The sequence below is a fragment of the Physcomitrium patens genome, chromosome 3 (genome assembly GCF_059467195.1).
Source record: "Physcomitrium patens ecotype Gransden chromosome 3, ASM5946719v1, whole genome shotgun sequence".
NCBI lineage: Eukaryota > Viridiplantae > Streptophyta > Bryopsida > Funariales > Funariaceae > Physcomitrium > Physcomitrium patens.
Genome location: NC_143412.1, coordinates 11,136,137 through 11,152,347, shown reverse-complemented (window position 1 = coordinate 11,152,347; position 16,211 = coordinate 11,136,137). Strand labels below are relative to the sequence as shown.

The 16,211-nt window shown below is 33.2% G+C and overlaps 2 protein-coding genes across 9 annotated transcripts; both read right to left on the bottom strand.

Moving 5' to 3' along the window:
* Nucleotides 1-1,318: 1,318 nt before the first annotated feature.
* Nucleotides 1,319-6,281, bottom strand: LOC112280658 (SEC12-like protein 1). 8 transcript variants are annotated; one of them, XM_090248751.1, is made up of 12 exons: nucleotides 6,144-6,281; nucleotides 5,562-5,785; nucleotides 5,135-5,358; nucleotides 4,415-4,509; nucleotides 4,008-4,143; nucleotides 3,612-3,703; nucleotides 3,399-3,498; nucleotides 3,082-3,157; nucleotides 2,815-2,938; nucleotides 2,426-2,542; nucleotides 2,126-2,193; nucleotides 1,319-1,839 (listed from the first exon to the last, which is right to left on the bottom strand). In XM_090248751.1, exons 3-12 carry the CDS (start codon nucleotides 5,339-5,341, stop codon nucleotides 1,655-1,657), a joined length of 1,200 nt encoding a protein of 399 aa, XP_090104877.1. In that variant the 5' UTR covers nucleotides 5,342-5,358; nucleotides 5,562-5,785; nucleotides 6,144-6,281; the 3' UTR covers nucleotides 1,319-1,654. The 8 variants fall into 8 exon arrangements, with proteins under 8 accessions (XP_090104877.1, XP_090104878.1, XP_090104875.1 ...); XM_090248752.1 differs by having other exon boundaries at nucleotides 3,082-3,154; XM_090248749.1 differs by having other exon boundaries at nucleotides 5,562-5,855; nucleotides 6,144-6,269.
* A 6,566-nt stretch (nucleotides 6,282-12,847) lies between these two features.
* Nucleotides 12,848-14,797, bottom strand: LOC112280404 (F-box/kelch-repeat protein At1g80440). Its single transcript, XM_024515864.3, has one exon. It carries the CDS (start codon nucleotides 14,374-14,376, stop codon nucleotides 13,183-13,185), a length of 1,194 nt encoding a protein of 397 aa, XP_024371632.1. The 5' UTR covers nucleotides 14,377-14,797; the 3' UTR covers nucleotides 12,848-13,182.
* Nucleotides 14,798-16,211: the final 1,414 nt, after the last annotated feature.

Sequence of the window (16,211 nt, the reverse complement as noted above, 5' to 3'; positions counted from 1 at the left end):
TAGATTTGTGTGTTCTATTTTTTATTATAGATAGTTATATAAAGAAGATCGAATTATTAATTTTATTGTGTAAAAATTAAATTTGATTGCAACCAAAACATATGATGTGTTGAATATACAATTAATAAGTGGTGATAGATTGTTAAGATTTTATGTTACAATCAAAACACTTCTAATAAAGTATTTTACAAATTTACTTCTTTACTAATTATTCTTTAAAAAATAGACTATTCTAAAATCATTTTTAAGAATACTTGAGTAAAGAATTTAAAATTTGGTATCAATATGCCCTTAAAGAATAAGATTTGTTATCATTAGGAAATTAAATTTTATTTTATTAAAAAGAAGTTTTCTAGTAGGTAAGAATTTTGAAGGTAAGAATTTTTGTAGGTGAGAATTTTTTTTGTAGATAATTTAAATATGATAACATAGAATTTCAAAGAAGTTCAAAGTTTAGATTTTATGATTATAGAAAATAATCATTAGAATTTTGCTATTTACTCTTAGTTATTGCAACCATTGCAACATTTAAGAATAACATTGTAAAAAAATCCAACCGTTTCATAATTAATTATTAATGTTTGTTTGAGATTTTTAAGAAAGGTAATTGAGAAAACAACTACATGGACACTTCTTCTTTATTGCATAGACACTACCCCCACCCCTCACTACACATCTCCTCATATAACATATTAAAACTTTTATTTAGACTAAAAAGTATTAGGGTAATTTTATAATACAAGATTCCTAAAAATAAATTAATAAGTTTCTCAAAGTGAACAAAAGGTTTATGTAAAATGAATCATAAAATTTTGTTAACATTATAAGTAAATAAATAAAATCAATTGCACACAAATCTATTATTGTAAATGTACCCTAAAACTGTTTAGAATAGAAAAAGGGATTATCATATGTATGTGGGAGTGTGTGGCATAGAGAGGTGTCTACCTAGTAATTCCCTTAATTAATTAGTAAGATAAAAAAGAATAAAGAAAAAAGAAAAAAAAATTAAGTTATTATAAAATAATGCTTTAAACTTGAGAAAAAATAAACTCCATGCGATCAAAAATAAATAATTAATAAATAAATAAATAACTTCAAATAACTTCAAATAACTTCAAATAATGATTTTGCTTCTACACTAAAATAAGTATCCAAAGTGTATTACTGTCATTCAAATCATTTAAAGTTGATAGGTAGTTTGAAATTTGCCCAAAAAAGGAAAAAAGAAAAAAGAAAAACGAAATGCTACAAACGAACACAATTAATAAAATCATTTAAAAGCAAACAGCAGAATGTACCACAAAAACACTTGATAAAATGTTTTCAAAATAAAATACTTTCATCTTAGATCTTCCCTAAATATTGTCTTTGCATAACATCCTTAATACGTTATACAATCTTGATGCTATTAAAACCTATGCAAAACTCTACACAATGCTAAGTATAGCACAATAAGTAAACTCAAAAGGTAAGTGTCTCCCAATGAACCAAGGGAGTTTGACAATTTTGGCAATTTAACTATACACAATCACTCTTTTTCTTGACACTAAAGACGAACAGAAACATGCCTTGAAACGATGCAGAGCACTGCCACTAGACTACTGGTCTACTTTTTAAAAGAAACCTCTTCAAATGAACACCCAACGCTTCTCTACAAGCCACATGTATCATCTAGATTGCTTGGTGGACACCATTCTGGCTCAGGAGTTTGAGCAGGTTGAATTCGGCCCATTGGAAGCTGCCAAAAATCATCTGAGAGTGATGATTTAAAGAACAGCAAGAATAACAGCCCTGATAGCAAGATCATTCCCACGAGCACCAAATACAATTGCCATTCTGCTTTCCGGAAAAATATACAGTTAGTTCCAGGGAGAGTACTTACACTATCAAGCGAATCTAGACAACCATACATTATATAGTCACTCCAGCAGCACGGTACCAAGAAATCAGTGTGTAAGTCATCTCTAGTGGGTTATCTTCACTGATCAAATTGAGACGAATACAGTGACACTGACTCCATCTGACACGCACAACTCGAAGTTTCAACCTACCTCCAAAAGAAAGAATAATATTAAAAATAGAGAGCGCAAAATACTCCGTTAAAAAGATAACACATGATTACCTTTCCATTCGGAATTCTCCAACCGGCTAACCCGAACAGTTGTATCTGCTCCCAATGATAATATTGACCTGTGATAATTCGACGCAATTCCATCAGCTAGAGCTCAAGAGAAATTGCTAGAAAATGGATTGCGTTATTAGGATTCATTTAAAAAGTAGATAAATATCAGTTTTATACGACAATTTGTAAACGCTGCCGCCATGACAGAACTAGATTCAAACGAGCAAAACGTTATCAGCTGTAATATAACCACCAGCCCCTGTTCTATACTACAATGTTTCTCGATGTCTTCGTGAATACCTTCCATGTTTAGAAAACTCCAAAACCGTGACAGCAGAGCTGTGGGCATTTTCAATAAGCTGAGTTGTTTCCATTCTCCTCACTAGTATTACAGCTACATCACCTTCAATAGATCCCCTACACATTCATCCCATTAAAACCTTAAAACTTGAATTCTTTTACTGTGCTTGCAAGAAAAAACAAATCCCCGGATTTGAGCATGCCATCCTATGCAATAACACTCTTTAGGATGCCTGCATGTTAAACAAGATAAGCCACCCATCCCCCAGTGCGCGAGAAAATTGATTTATAGGGCCGTCATTCACGTAAGAAATGGAAAAGAGGAAACGAGCAACAGAAAATGCTTGACACTTAAAAAAGCAAATAATTGATGGGTAAGATCAACTTACAAGCCCAGGGATTTTCCATCTCGAGAAACAGACAGAGATGAAATGGGGACGTCGGCTAACTTTTTTAAGCCGAGTTTGCTCCAATCCATCATATTCCAAACTCCAATATAACCACTGCTACTACCTGCACTGGTCAAATAGTTGATTGAAATAATCTTTACAAACATCACACAATTACAAAGTAGAGATGGGATTCGTCATCAAAACCAAATTTCCAGGCAACAACATGCAAAAAAAAAAGGCATTGCCGAAGACCACACAGCTTACCCTTCGTAATTGAAACGAATAAGAAAGCTTGTGTTCCATCACGTGAAAATCTGCAGTAACCGAATTTTTCATCCTGCTACAAAAATGGTATTCAAGAAGTCGGCCACGATTCCAAAACTAAACAACACTTGATATCCGTATACATAGCAACTCTCAAGTACGCGGCCAAACTACGAAATACATTCACGCCAAAAAAAACGTCCCACAACACATTAAACGTAAAACCCCTTCAAAAGCACCAGAAATATGCAGTGAAAAAAGAACATGACTGATAAATGAAAATAAAATTGCTCGATGTCTACGAATGCCAGACGCACCGTTTCCCGTTGCAATTGGGTCACGGATACTCCTTTTACAATGTCCCAAACACGACATGCGCCATCCTCAGCGGTGGATGCCAAGTACGCTGCATCCAAGCTGAGGAAATAACACAAACCCTGATCAACTAAATATAATTATAAAAAATGAACTAAATATGTCATCTTCGTCAGCAAGAAAGTCAATATGCAACACAAAGTAGGGTTTGATACCTAATATCAATATCTTGGATTGAACGATGGGCCTGGGGTTCATCCAGTACGACTTGGCAAGTGGGCCAAGCAAAAACTCGAAGGTGACCATCCTTAGCATAAATATAGTTAAACAAAGTTAAGCGAAAGCCATAGGCAAAGACAAATTTACACACAACTTCCGCAAATAATGATGGTTTCATTATCATTTTGAAAGTTTCTCCCCATTCTTATCAGACTGTAAAAGACCCTGTAGCGACACAACCAGAGCCACCTTTGCCAGCTTCACACTATATACCGAGAAAATTGTGCAGATTGCACCTAAACACGAGTGAGCGCAAAGGGCTCTTCCTGGTGCATTGTGATCCAATCGACAGAAATAATATCAACGTGATCGGAAAGTGGTACTAGAAGTACCTTACCACCAGTGGCTAACAAGGAGCCATCTCCACTAAAACATATGCAGTTTTGAACTCCAAGCCCTTGTAGAAGAGGAAGTTCGCGCTCAGACGCTTTGAGTTTCCACGAACCCTTGGAATTTATTTCAAAGAACCTACAAGAATTCTCACATAGTTAGTAACTGGTGCTAGACGTTCTTCAGTAATCCAATGAGCTTCAATTCCACTCTGTGAACGTACTGTGATGATGACACATGACCTTGCATCCCATCTCACCCAAAAAACTTGCCTTTCAACCCATGAAAAATGGAAGGCGATGACAGAACACTTCTGTTCGATGACAATGTCATGAAACAGATAACCAGGAATTGAGAGCAAATGACAACAAATCGATCTAGAAATTCGAGAACGGACACAGGAGCTTACTTACAACTATTTGCAAATGAACAGATAACCCCATCTCCACTGGGGTGTACTACTAGTCGTAAGGGACGACCATCCTCGATAGAGATCGCATGGATCTAAGACAGCACAAGAAACCCGTGGATTAAAAAAACATCTAATGTGTCCATGCAATATCTCTGAATGATGTCAACATTATTCTTGTTCTGACGACATCACCCTGATGGTCCAGATAGTAAGATATGACAATCTGAATTGGAAAAACCCATCTTCGAATTTTGCCACCAGTAAAACTACACAATTTGAATTAAGTCTCCAGGACATGTTGATGTTCACCCAGGCTTTTATACTACTGCATTCTGCAAAAAATTCACAAATCGTGCCTGAAGCCCAAAACTCTAACTTCAGCCACATACACACTATACTGCACGGTATGCAAGCAATCATTTCAGATACCAAAATCACAGTTACTACATGCAAGGGCACGTTCAACCTAACCCAATTTTCCACCGTACTACAACTTCGTATCCAAATTACTCTGCGAAACTAAGTAGCTAATATCATACCAACCCTTAATCAATACACTTTGATAAAACCCTAACGAGTGCCCACTTATATACCGCAACCAAGAAGATACACTCGTCGACCCCGTTGTCGCATCCCCACAAACACACCCCAAACTCGAATACATACACGAACACAACACCAAGATTAAAAAGTAGAAAATCAAAAAAAAATCCTTACGATGTCCGAAAGTGTTTCAGTATCGAAATCAAAATCCCGAACAGTGACTGCGTTTCCCTCGTCTTCGTCCTCCGAACCGAAGAGAACAAAAGCAGATGGGGAGTCTGTCACACTCCCAACGCGAGGCGCCCACGCCCCGCAAATGGCTCTCACGTCTTCATTCCTCGTCGATGGTCGCGTATACTTTACCCGCCTTAGACCACGCATCGTTCCCTACAGTCCACCTGCACCCCCAAAATCCTGAAAAACCCTGAACCCAACTGCACCTTGAAAGCAGAATCAATCACAACACAGCATGAACTTCCAGAACTCAATACCACTCTCCCAATGAACTCAATACCATACTCAGATCACCAATAACAGCATGCTGCAACATGAAGTGCTCGGTTCTCAATGTGCACGTCCCCACATGTGCTTACACACATACCGATGTCCCGTACAAGTTTACACCTCCGAAATCCACTGTTGGGCATGTAGCGGTGCTTCGTTCTACTCATGCACCGAAAGTAGAGAGGAGGCCTCCCGGTGTTGTGCCAAAGAATGTGAATCCATGTCCTTTCACCACCCCAAAATAATACTCAACATCCACAATTATTCCTCCACATTGCCAAGCGTGCGAGACCCACATTTCTGTAAACTGTTAAACGGAAACTGCAAAAGTGAAAGCTGACCGTCAATGACTTTCAACACCTGCAGAGGTCGCTTCACCATCACACAGCATCTGCACGGTACCTCAGGGCCAGGACCAGGCTAAAGATCAGTCAGATCCACCAAGCAGACAGACTCATAATCGGATACACAAGCAATTCATGACCACACTCCTCGAATCCTAACAAACAACAAACAAACCCGCGCAGATACAATCAATTCTCTTATTGTTGAGCCCTTGAAACGCAAGTTCATGGCATTCCCCATGGTGAGCATTCACACAACAATGATGAAAAAGCACATCACAAATCCCTCTCACTCAAGACATGTCTCATCTTTGTAGACGTGATTCTGGCTTCACCTGCAACAACGCAGCGAGTTGGTTCCGAAGATCTGCCGAAACGATGTCGAATTCACACGGCGGATTGAGTTGGATGCGAATTCAAAAGGAAACCATGAAGGCCTGCTCTAGCTTGAGAGTGTGTGAAGCGAGTCTCTTGCTTTTGCTTTGCTAGATGGAATTAGGGTTTGTTAGTTGTTGCAAATCTGGATTGTGGGTCCTGCAATTCAAGCCTGCTTGTACACAAAGCACTACATTACCCAAAGAGTATTACTGAAGGAGTGAGTAGCATGCATGAATTCACTCAGAAAAAACGGGGTTAATTAGGAGTATTTGAAGGAATTTTAGGTGTGGTTTTTTCTTTAGCTATTGAAATCATATGATTGTGTATATTTCTACAATGTTGTATGTTTGTTGTATTCCTAATTTTGTGATTGTGTTTGTAAATAAAGTAGATCTTTAAATCTTCTTAAGAAAATTTAGATGTAACGTTTTATTTTTATTAATAATATATAATAATGTGTTTGTTAAAGAATACATTTTCTAATTGTTGTGCACATTATGGATGTTTACATAGACTAAGTGAAAAAAAAGAGAATAAAATTTGCAAGTAAGAATTTTTTATTTCTAAAAATAATGGATTTATTCTTTAATGCTTGTCAAAAGTAGAAAATTTGTGCAATAAGTTTTAATAGCTACTAGCATATCTATAAGAATTTGAAGATTTATTTTGCCTCTTCAAAGTTTCTTAACAAATATATTTTCTACCTAACATATTCTACTTACTTCTATTTATTTATATTAACTTCAATTTATTTAAGTAATATAGATATTTGTTACATTAATCCTATGTTTAAAGAATAAGTTCTAGAAGGAGTTGTTAAGTTGTTTCATAAGTTAATAAAATGTAATATCTATCAAACAATGTTAGTAACAAATTCTATACTTTGTTTTCAAAAAAGGTGTTTGATATTTTTCTACAATCATTAATAATGTTCCATACCATGGCATGAAGACCATCAATTTATTCAATCATTGTTGATGCCTTCAAAACTACCTTCAAATAACATATTCTATATGCCATGAAATGTAGTACTAACTTCCAAAAATATCACTAAGTATTGATTGTATCTACTAAGATTGTAAAACTATATACACTATTGAAGGAAGAATATGTATATATCATGTTGTTGATATTAATTTAATGGTTATTGGTTCTCTACATTAAAAATAAATTCTACAAGTTTATTATTAAACTTATTTATCTTTTGTTAAGACCATCTGATTATTAATAGTTGGTTTTGATGGATGTTGTTAGTAAAAAGAACTATTAAGTTTCAACACATTTGTAAAATTTTCAAATGGCTCCTATATGCATTCTTTAATATTATATCCATTCAATGTATTAAATATTCCAATTTGGTTTGGTGCTATCTTAAATCTAAGACTTCTTCCGCTTCAAACTTTTTATTGTTTACTATTTTAATAACAAGCACTATTGATTTCTTTTATCTTGATATATTGATTGCAGTATAAAGCTCAATAAGTTGCACATAGAATATAAGATGAATCTTTGTTGATAAAAGTAATTGCAATTGATATGTAAATGTATCAATTTTTTTTGTATGATAAATAGACCAAGCCTTTATTATTTGACCTTATTTTAATTATTCTTGATACTACAATGTAATTACCATATATACTCACCAACTTTGAATATAGATTATTTTTAAAAAATAAACATCCACATTAGCTTTTTGTTGTTCTTGAGCAACCATTAGTTGTATCTTTGTTATTGAATACAACTCTATTATTTAACTTCCTAAATTTTTTGTTGTTAGATTCTTTAGATCAAAATAATTACAAGTATCAAATTTTTGATCATAACTATAGTTTTAAAAATATATAATTTATTGAATAGATGATCTATTAAATCATTATATAAAAAAATTATTCATTGTAAGAAAGTTGTTTAATTGTCTCAGTAATAGTTGATAGTGCATTACAAAAACTAGTCTAATGCTTCATTTCAATGATTCTTTTGTTTATTAGTTTAAAATAAAAAAATTTAGATAATTTAATACTAAAATTTAACATGTTGTAAAATGTATTCTAAAATCTTAACAAAAATAAGGATCTTCAATCAAACATTAGATTACTTGAAATTTTGTGATATAAAAATACTATAATTATATATATTTTAAAATGAAGTTATTTTTTCATCAATGGTAGTTTTATCATCACTAATAAAGTCATAAGAATTTAAATTTAGAAGTTTTGTGATGATGCTTATTTAAATAAAAAATGAGATTGCTATGGAATAGGTAGATATTTTAAAAAGATTATAGGATTAATAACCCTAAGTCTTTGCTTAAGAACAAGAGTTATAAAATTTAAAAAAATATTTTGACAAGAATTTCATATTTTAGGCAATAAAAAATCTCTTGAAATAATTTCTAAATTTTCATATATTTGAAATAGTTTATTAGTAAAAAGTCATATCATGCTTGCAATGTACTCAGTTGTGATTGACCTTCAAGGATATATATATATATATATATATATATTCTTAATAATTGAAAAGATTTTTCTTGAATTAAATTTTTTAGAGTCATCATGAAGCTTCCTTCCAAGTAATGAATAAGAAAGTCTCTTAACAAACTTTAATAAATTCTATTTAAAAGAGTGGTAATATCTAGAAATATTTTTGTAATAGCTGAAAGATGTAGTATCATTTTAAAACAACCATTTGTTATTGATTACATGTGGCATTTTTTTCTTTTGATGCAAAATAAGAACATTTAAACAAAAGCATCTAATAAGCATTATTTTTTTTCATGCCTATATACAATATTTAATTTCAATTGTTACATAGTCATGTTCCAATGAACTTGGCAATAGTTGAAGATATGTATTGACATACAATACTTAAGATTGTTGTGATTGGTATAAATTGCAATTGGATTAGAAGAGCCTTTTAGATAATAATGTAATTCTTGTAATGAATCAATAATAACAAGAGGTTCTTTTTTGTCTATCTCATAATTAATTTGGATCATTGAAGATTTTCTTAATTGAAATGCAATAGGATCAATACAACCATCTACATTTATTTGTAATAAAATTACACATATTGATGATACTTTGTAAATTAAAAAATAAAATTAATATAATATCATTATTTTAAAGGTATCTAATCTGTTATAAGTTGTTTTTTAAAATATTTATAAACCATCATTTGAATCGATTTATTATAAAAATTCTTCTTAGATTGAATTAAAAAATAAAAATAAAAATAAAAAAATCTATCTTGATATATAGCCTAGTTTTTTATAGTACAAGAAAAAGTGTATTATTTATTAATTTTTGTATTCTTAGAATAAGTAAGAATATTGCTAAAATATCACACAACAAAATTATCTAAATAATTTTAGATATTGTAATATTGAAAAGGAATTGGAGTATTTATAAGTCCAAAAAACATGACATGATATTCAAAAAAGAAATAATTATTTTAAAATAAAATCTTCCATTTATCTCTCTTTTTAATACATATCAAATTATAGGCTCTTTTTAGATCTATCTTATTATAGATCTTTGCTTCACTCATTTATTTAAAAATCTTCAACATCAAAGGCAAAGGTTAAAAATTATTAATAGTTTATTTATTGTATTTATAATAATTTGTACGAATTCGCACAAATTCATCTTTTTTTATTTACAAAGAAGATTGATGTACTTGTAAATTTCGAATGTTGAACAAAGTTTTTTCTAAGATTTTTGTAAATATATTTCTTCAAAGAAATAAGGATATTAGACAAAAAAGTGTAATTAAATGAAAGATAGTTGATCTCTTTCTTAAAGATCTTTTAGACAATTGTAAAAATGTTGTTTTGGCAATAAATCAATGTTATTCTATATAGAAGCACCTTAATATTCTTTATATTTCTTGGAGATTCTACTACATTTTATCTATTTATGCAAACACTATGTTAAAGAAGCAATTATGTACCAAAAATGAGAAGCCCTTATATTAAATTCTATAAAATGAAGCCAACAAAAAATAGAATGTAGCATCAAGAAGACAATTTATTATACAAAGTAATTGAAATAAGGCCTCAAAAATTGAAAAAGAGTGCATTCAAAAGTAGATAAAAAAAAGACAATGTTGAATTAATCAAGCAAAATCATTAAATGTGATACATTGATATATCACAATTAAAATGGACCATTGCATTAGAATTTGCAAGAGTAAACTTGTATAAGTTCACAAATTGCTTAAAATCTTATGATTTATAACAAAACTCCTTACTTATATAGTTCCACAAGTTGATCCTTGTTTGTTGAGAAATTGCTCCATACCATTCAATCATCTCTCTCTTTGCACCATTACAACCTCAAATCTTGTCAATATATTCTTTGACATTGTCAATCATTTCTATCTTTACATGGTTGATCATTCCAATTTATGCTTTAGAATTTGAAAAAATGGTTGGTACAAGAAATGTCATTGATTTCACTAATTTACTCATTTATTTTGTTTTAAAAAACAATAGAACACTTAAAATACATGTCACAATTATTTAATACTAATATCTTCTTATCTATAGAAACTTCAAGAAGTTTCATAATTATTTTTTTTAGAATTATTTTATATTTAAGAGGAACATATATATATATATATATATATATATATATATATAACAATGATATTATAACAACATTGTTTATCTCTACACCTCTTAAAATATTATTTAGAAAAATATTCAAACTTATCTTATTATTTCTATTCTATGAATAAGATTAAAATTAAAAATATTGCAATTTGTAAAAAGTGATCAAATTACTTATTGATATTATATTGTTTAAAATTTCAACAAATATAAAACATTGTTCTTACAAATATCACTTAATGCTTTCACACTTCAATTTTAAATTCAATCTAACTTTTGTATTTAATTTTTATTTATGGATATTTTAAAAGAAAAAAGACACACACACACATATATATATATTGAATATCAATGTTTTATAAATAAAAATTTAATGTGCAAAGGACATGCAACCATTGACATATACACAACATTATTGTCAATATTTTGTACCGAATTAGTTTTGAAGTCAATATTAACTTAGATGCAAGTACATTCAATACATCTCTTTACAGATATTTACTACAACTCAATTTAAATATTCATTTGCATAAACTTAACTTTATTTCTTCATATAAGACAAATCTATAAATTTAACAAATGTTGGTTGATATTGGTTTACATATACATGCTACCTAGTTGATCAATTATTAAATCTTATTCACTTAAAAGAAAAGAACACATATACTTTATAATATATATATATATAATATATAATAGTTCTATATATATATATATAGAACTATTATTTAATGCAAAAAATAAAAATGTTCAAGTGAACACATAAGATATAACATGTATATAATATTATTGTTCTCAACAAACTAGTTGTGAGGTTTGTATTGACTTACATTGCTTATATTGATATCTACAAAAAATTTAAGTATTTTCAAAATTTTATATCTTATGCAATTCAAAAACAAAAGTACATGTGTTTTATTAAATATATATTTTTAAGATTATTATTTTATGCAAAAGCAAAAATGTTCATGTGGACATACAACCAATGACATGCATGTACATTATTGTCAACATTTTTCAACAATGCAATGGTGAAGTTGGTGTTGACTTAAATGCAACTACAACCAAGTTTAAACCATATCACAAAACTTTCAAAATAATTGCAACATATTAATGTGAAAATATTACTGATTTGTATGCAATTACAACCAATTTCAAATTATATAAAAAAAAATGAAAAAATGAAAAAAAATAAAAATATGTATATACATATATATCTATTCTAACACACTGGTTGTGAATCTAGTAATGCCTTGTTTGCAAGTTGAACCAAGTTCAAATTTCATCACAAAGGTTTTGAAACATTAACAATACACTAATTGTGCATGTAGGACTTACTTGTTAGCAAGCACAATCAAGTTCAAATTACATCACAAAATTTTCCAAACGTTTGCAATAGACTAATTGAGAATGTTAAACTTCTATGCAATTATAACCACATCTAAATTACATTTAAACAAAATTCAAACCGTTTGCAAAGTTTTATAAATCTAAACACAGAACAAGACTTTAAATACATGTTATAAATTAGAGCGGCTCACAATCATTTATCACAACAGAATTCAAACATCCAACAACACATACATTATCTACGTTTTTTCCTCCTTACAAACCACATATTCGTGAAAAGAAAAAATGGACGTTAATCGATTGACTCACATTTTCTCTTTTACAAACCACATAACTACAAGCAAATTGGGAGTTACTCAGTTACTAGTCACTTCTTCCCTTTCTAACTAAGCAATGCACACACATCTCATCATGATCTAAATCAAGCTGAACCAAAAATCTGAAGCATGAATGTACACAAACATACCAAAGACACAAGTCTATTCACAGACCCTCTGATATGTTAAGAAAACGTTATGGGGGTGAGAAACAACAAGGTTCACAGTTGCAACAATGCCGTTTCATTTCACAATAAAATCAGGGTCATGCATGGGATTGAGTGAGGCCATACAGATACAACAAGATGGAAGGTGCAAAGGGTAGATAGAGCACAGATACAGACACAGGGTGTGAGCGGCGACACAAAAATGGAAGTAAGGAAGATGAAGATAAATCCCACAGATTGGGGGGAATGGTTTGCGTTGCATCTTCAACAAACTCTGCATGTACATTGATTGATTGCTATTTCTCACGCTCAGCGGTCTTCCTTTCTTAGTGTACAGTCACGCCTTGGTCATAGGGAGCGACCCTGTTGGGTGTATCTCCTCCATTGACGCAAATATAGTAAAATAAAACAAAACCAAAACAAAAACAAAAAAAGGGGGGAGGGGGGTAGGGGAAGGCAGGTTCTCTATGATTTTACAACCTCATGAAAGGCACGGAGCTTCAAAGCTTTAGTGCATGAGGTGAGAAAAGTGAGAAAATTGCGCGGGAAGTTGTCACATTTCGAATGCGCAAGATGTCTGCGCGAGGTTCAGGAACTGGTTATCGCCGGCGATGGGTCGCCACTGAGGTTTGCATGAGCCGTGACTGGGAGTTAAGCTTATCGCTCTCAACGTGGCGGTGTCGTTCTTCTTGGCGAGTGCTGTGATTATGAGCGAGTTCCCAGTGGCGGTGATTGAGAGGGACGTGATCTCGGCTTGCTCGGGTTCCTCCGGCACCTTCTCCACCACTGTCCACGCATTGCGCTGAGGGTTGAATACCACAACTCCCTTGCCGTGCACGCCATACAAGCTCCCACCCAACGCGGTCAGAGAACTTGGGTTCACTACTTCGGAGTCCGCCGACACAAGCGGCCACATGTTGTCGATGAAGCTCCAGGTCTTGGTGCTATAATCGTATGCCTCGGCGCTTGTGCTGAAGACGCCCTGTGATTCGCTACCGTATCCGCTCACGACGTAAAACTTCCCGTCCATGACAACTCCTGTGCACTCGTCTCGCTCCTCGCGCATACTCCCCAAGCTTTCCCAGCAGTTCGTCTCCACGTCATAGACTTCAACAGAAGCGAGAGCTTTCTTGCTGCCATCATGTCCCCCCGCGACATACACTTTGCTTCCAGTAGCTCCGCATGCAAAGAAATTACGAACATTGGTCATGTCGGCGCCCTGCCTCCATGTCTGTGTGCTGAAATTGAACACAAAGACCGACTTCGACGGCTCCCAGGTGCTCTGCCACCACCCACCCAGAACCACTAGCACTCCTTTCAACGCGACAAGCCGGCAATACGTGGGTAATCCCCCAGGAAAACCTGGAATCGCGGGCAATCTAGACCAAACGTTCTCGTTCACATCCACGAGACTGATCCCGTAAACAGAGTCAAGAGAACAGGCAGCTGGAGTGGCGGTGCAGCTCTTCTCCGCCAGGGTCTCGGTGCTCATCGGCATCGGCTGCAACAAGCACACGAAAGACGAACTCGTCCCTTCCGCCTTCCGTTGCGCATAGTACTGTCGACTTTGGACGACTTCCCGCAAACCCCTCGACGCTCGCTGCAGATTCGCATGCCACTGTAAGGGCACGCGTACCAAACACTTCATAAACACGTCGTCCGGCAATGCATCGATCAAACCAGCATCACTGGCACTGGCTCCACAGCTCCCCGCCATCATGCGACTGTACTCAACAAAATCTGCCATCTCTCTAACAACACACACACCCTAGACTCGAAACCTCAATGAACTCACTCAAACTGTCTTATGCCGCAAACCACGAAATCACTGACTTCGCATCGCAATCGTCTTACGAACCTCAACATGAAATCTAACGCTAAAACATCAGAATCGGAATCACCGACCCACCAAACTACTTCAACTTGACGACATCCGACACCGACCGCAGCAAAAACAGTGAGCAAACGAGGCTCAAATTGACTGGGACCAGAAGGAGTTCTAAATCTGCAGCTGCTTTCCCTGATTTCGGATTCGTTGTCCGCACACACGCCTGGGGGCAGCCACAAGTTAGAAACCAAAGCCACGATTGAGTGCGTGATCAAGCGGGGACAAGGGATATGTTCTTCGTCCCTACACCCCCTTCGCGTAATATACACCTTGATTGCCGCCGAGGGACGCCTCGACGCGTCTTTTGGCATCCACCCACCTCTTGTAGCGTCTAAAAGCGTCACCTTGCATCAAGTGGGTTCAGACCTTATTAATTTTAATTCCATTTAATCTTTCTTCATCAGCACGTCAGCACATATTTTCATGCGGTTCTTCCGGACCCATTTAAATTTGTGGGCGGAAACGCTTTGTTTAAATATTCTTGTTATTATTGTTGTAATAATTTATAAACATTGTCTGTCGCAGGAGCTCTGATTCTGAACACTCTTTCCTGGTCCAGGAAATGGCCACAACGGATGCATCGTCTTAGAAGAATTTGCACTGATGAACGTATAATAATAGGTGTTTTTCTAATTACACAAAAAAGGAAATTTCGTTCTTTTGTGTTTCTAGGTGTTGTGTACCGTTGTCACTACATTTTTAATGCTGAATTGAACACATCGAATGTTTCTAGCTATTTTCTGTGACTTTGTCTTGTTTGGTTTAATTTTTAAAAAAACAAAACAAAACAAACAAACAAACAAACAAACAAACATTATGGTAAATATGTGTTTTAAATCAAATGTGTTTGGGCATTTCTTAGCACATGCAATTTAAACCGTTGGTTGATTGATGTCAGGCTTTGTAAAAATACTGTTGCATTTGCATCAACTTCCAAATATATATATATATAGAGAGAGAGAAAGAGAGAGAGAGAGAGAGAATATTGTTTTTGACATAAACAAAACTAAGTAAATAATCACCAAGAAATCAAGTGCTCAATTTTGAGGTTTGGTGTATTTTTATTTTATTTTAGTATAAAGCTTATTACTTTGTATAGAAATGTATATTCAGAATTTGATTAATAAGTACATAATGAATATATTTTTATTTTAATAGTTCATTGTTGAAATAATAATTCATACATCTATATAAATAAAAACCAAAAACAGTCATTATAATTTAGATTTTATGTATCTTTTTACCCAAATCGGAATCCATATTTATATAATTATTTATCTCAATAATTGAACCAAATGATATTATAAGTATCTTTAACAATTGTCAAGAGATTAAAATTTTAGTACCACAAGTGATAAGATCCACAACAATATAAGTCTCTCAAACACGTTCCTGACATGTATTTATTTTTGTATTATTTTTTTATTATATATATATATATATATATATATATTAAAGTTCTAATACAAGTCTAGAGGCTCTTTTTTCTAGACTATAAGTTGGAATGAAAAATACAAACCATAAAAAGAGGAGACTACTGTTGTAATTTTGATATTTCCAATGAATAATTCTAATACTTGAGAAAGATTGTTTCATCTTTATCTCTAATACAAAGGTATATTTTATTCATGTTGTTATTTTATTTTACTTTTTGTTTAAAATATGCTCACAATTGTCTTTTTGAACAAAAAAAT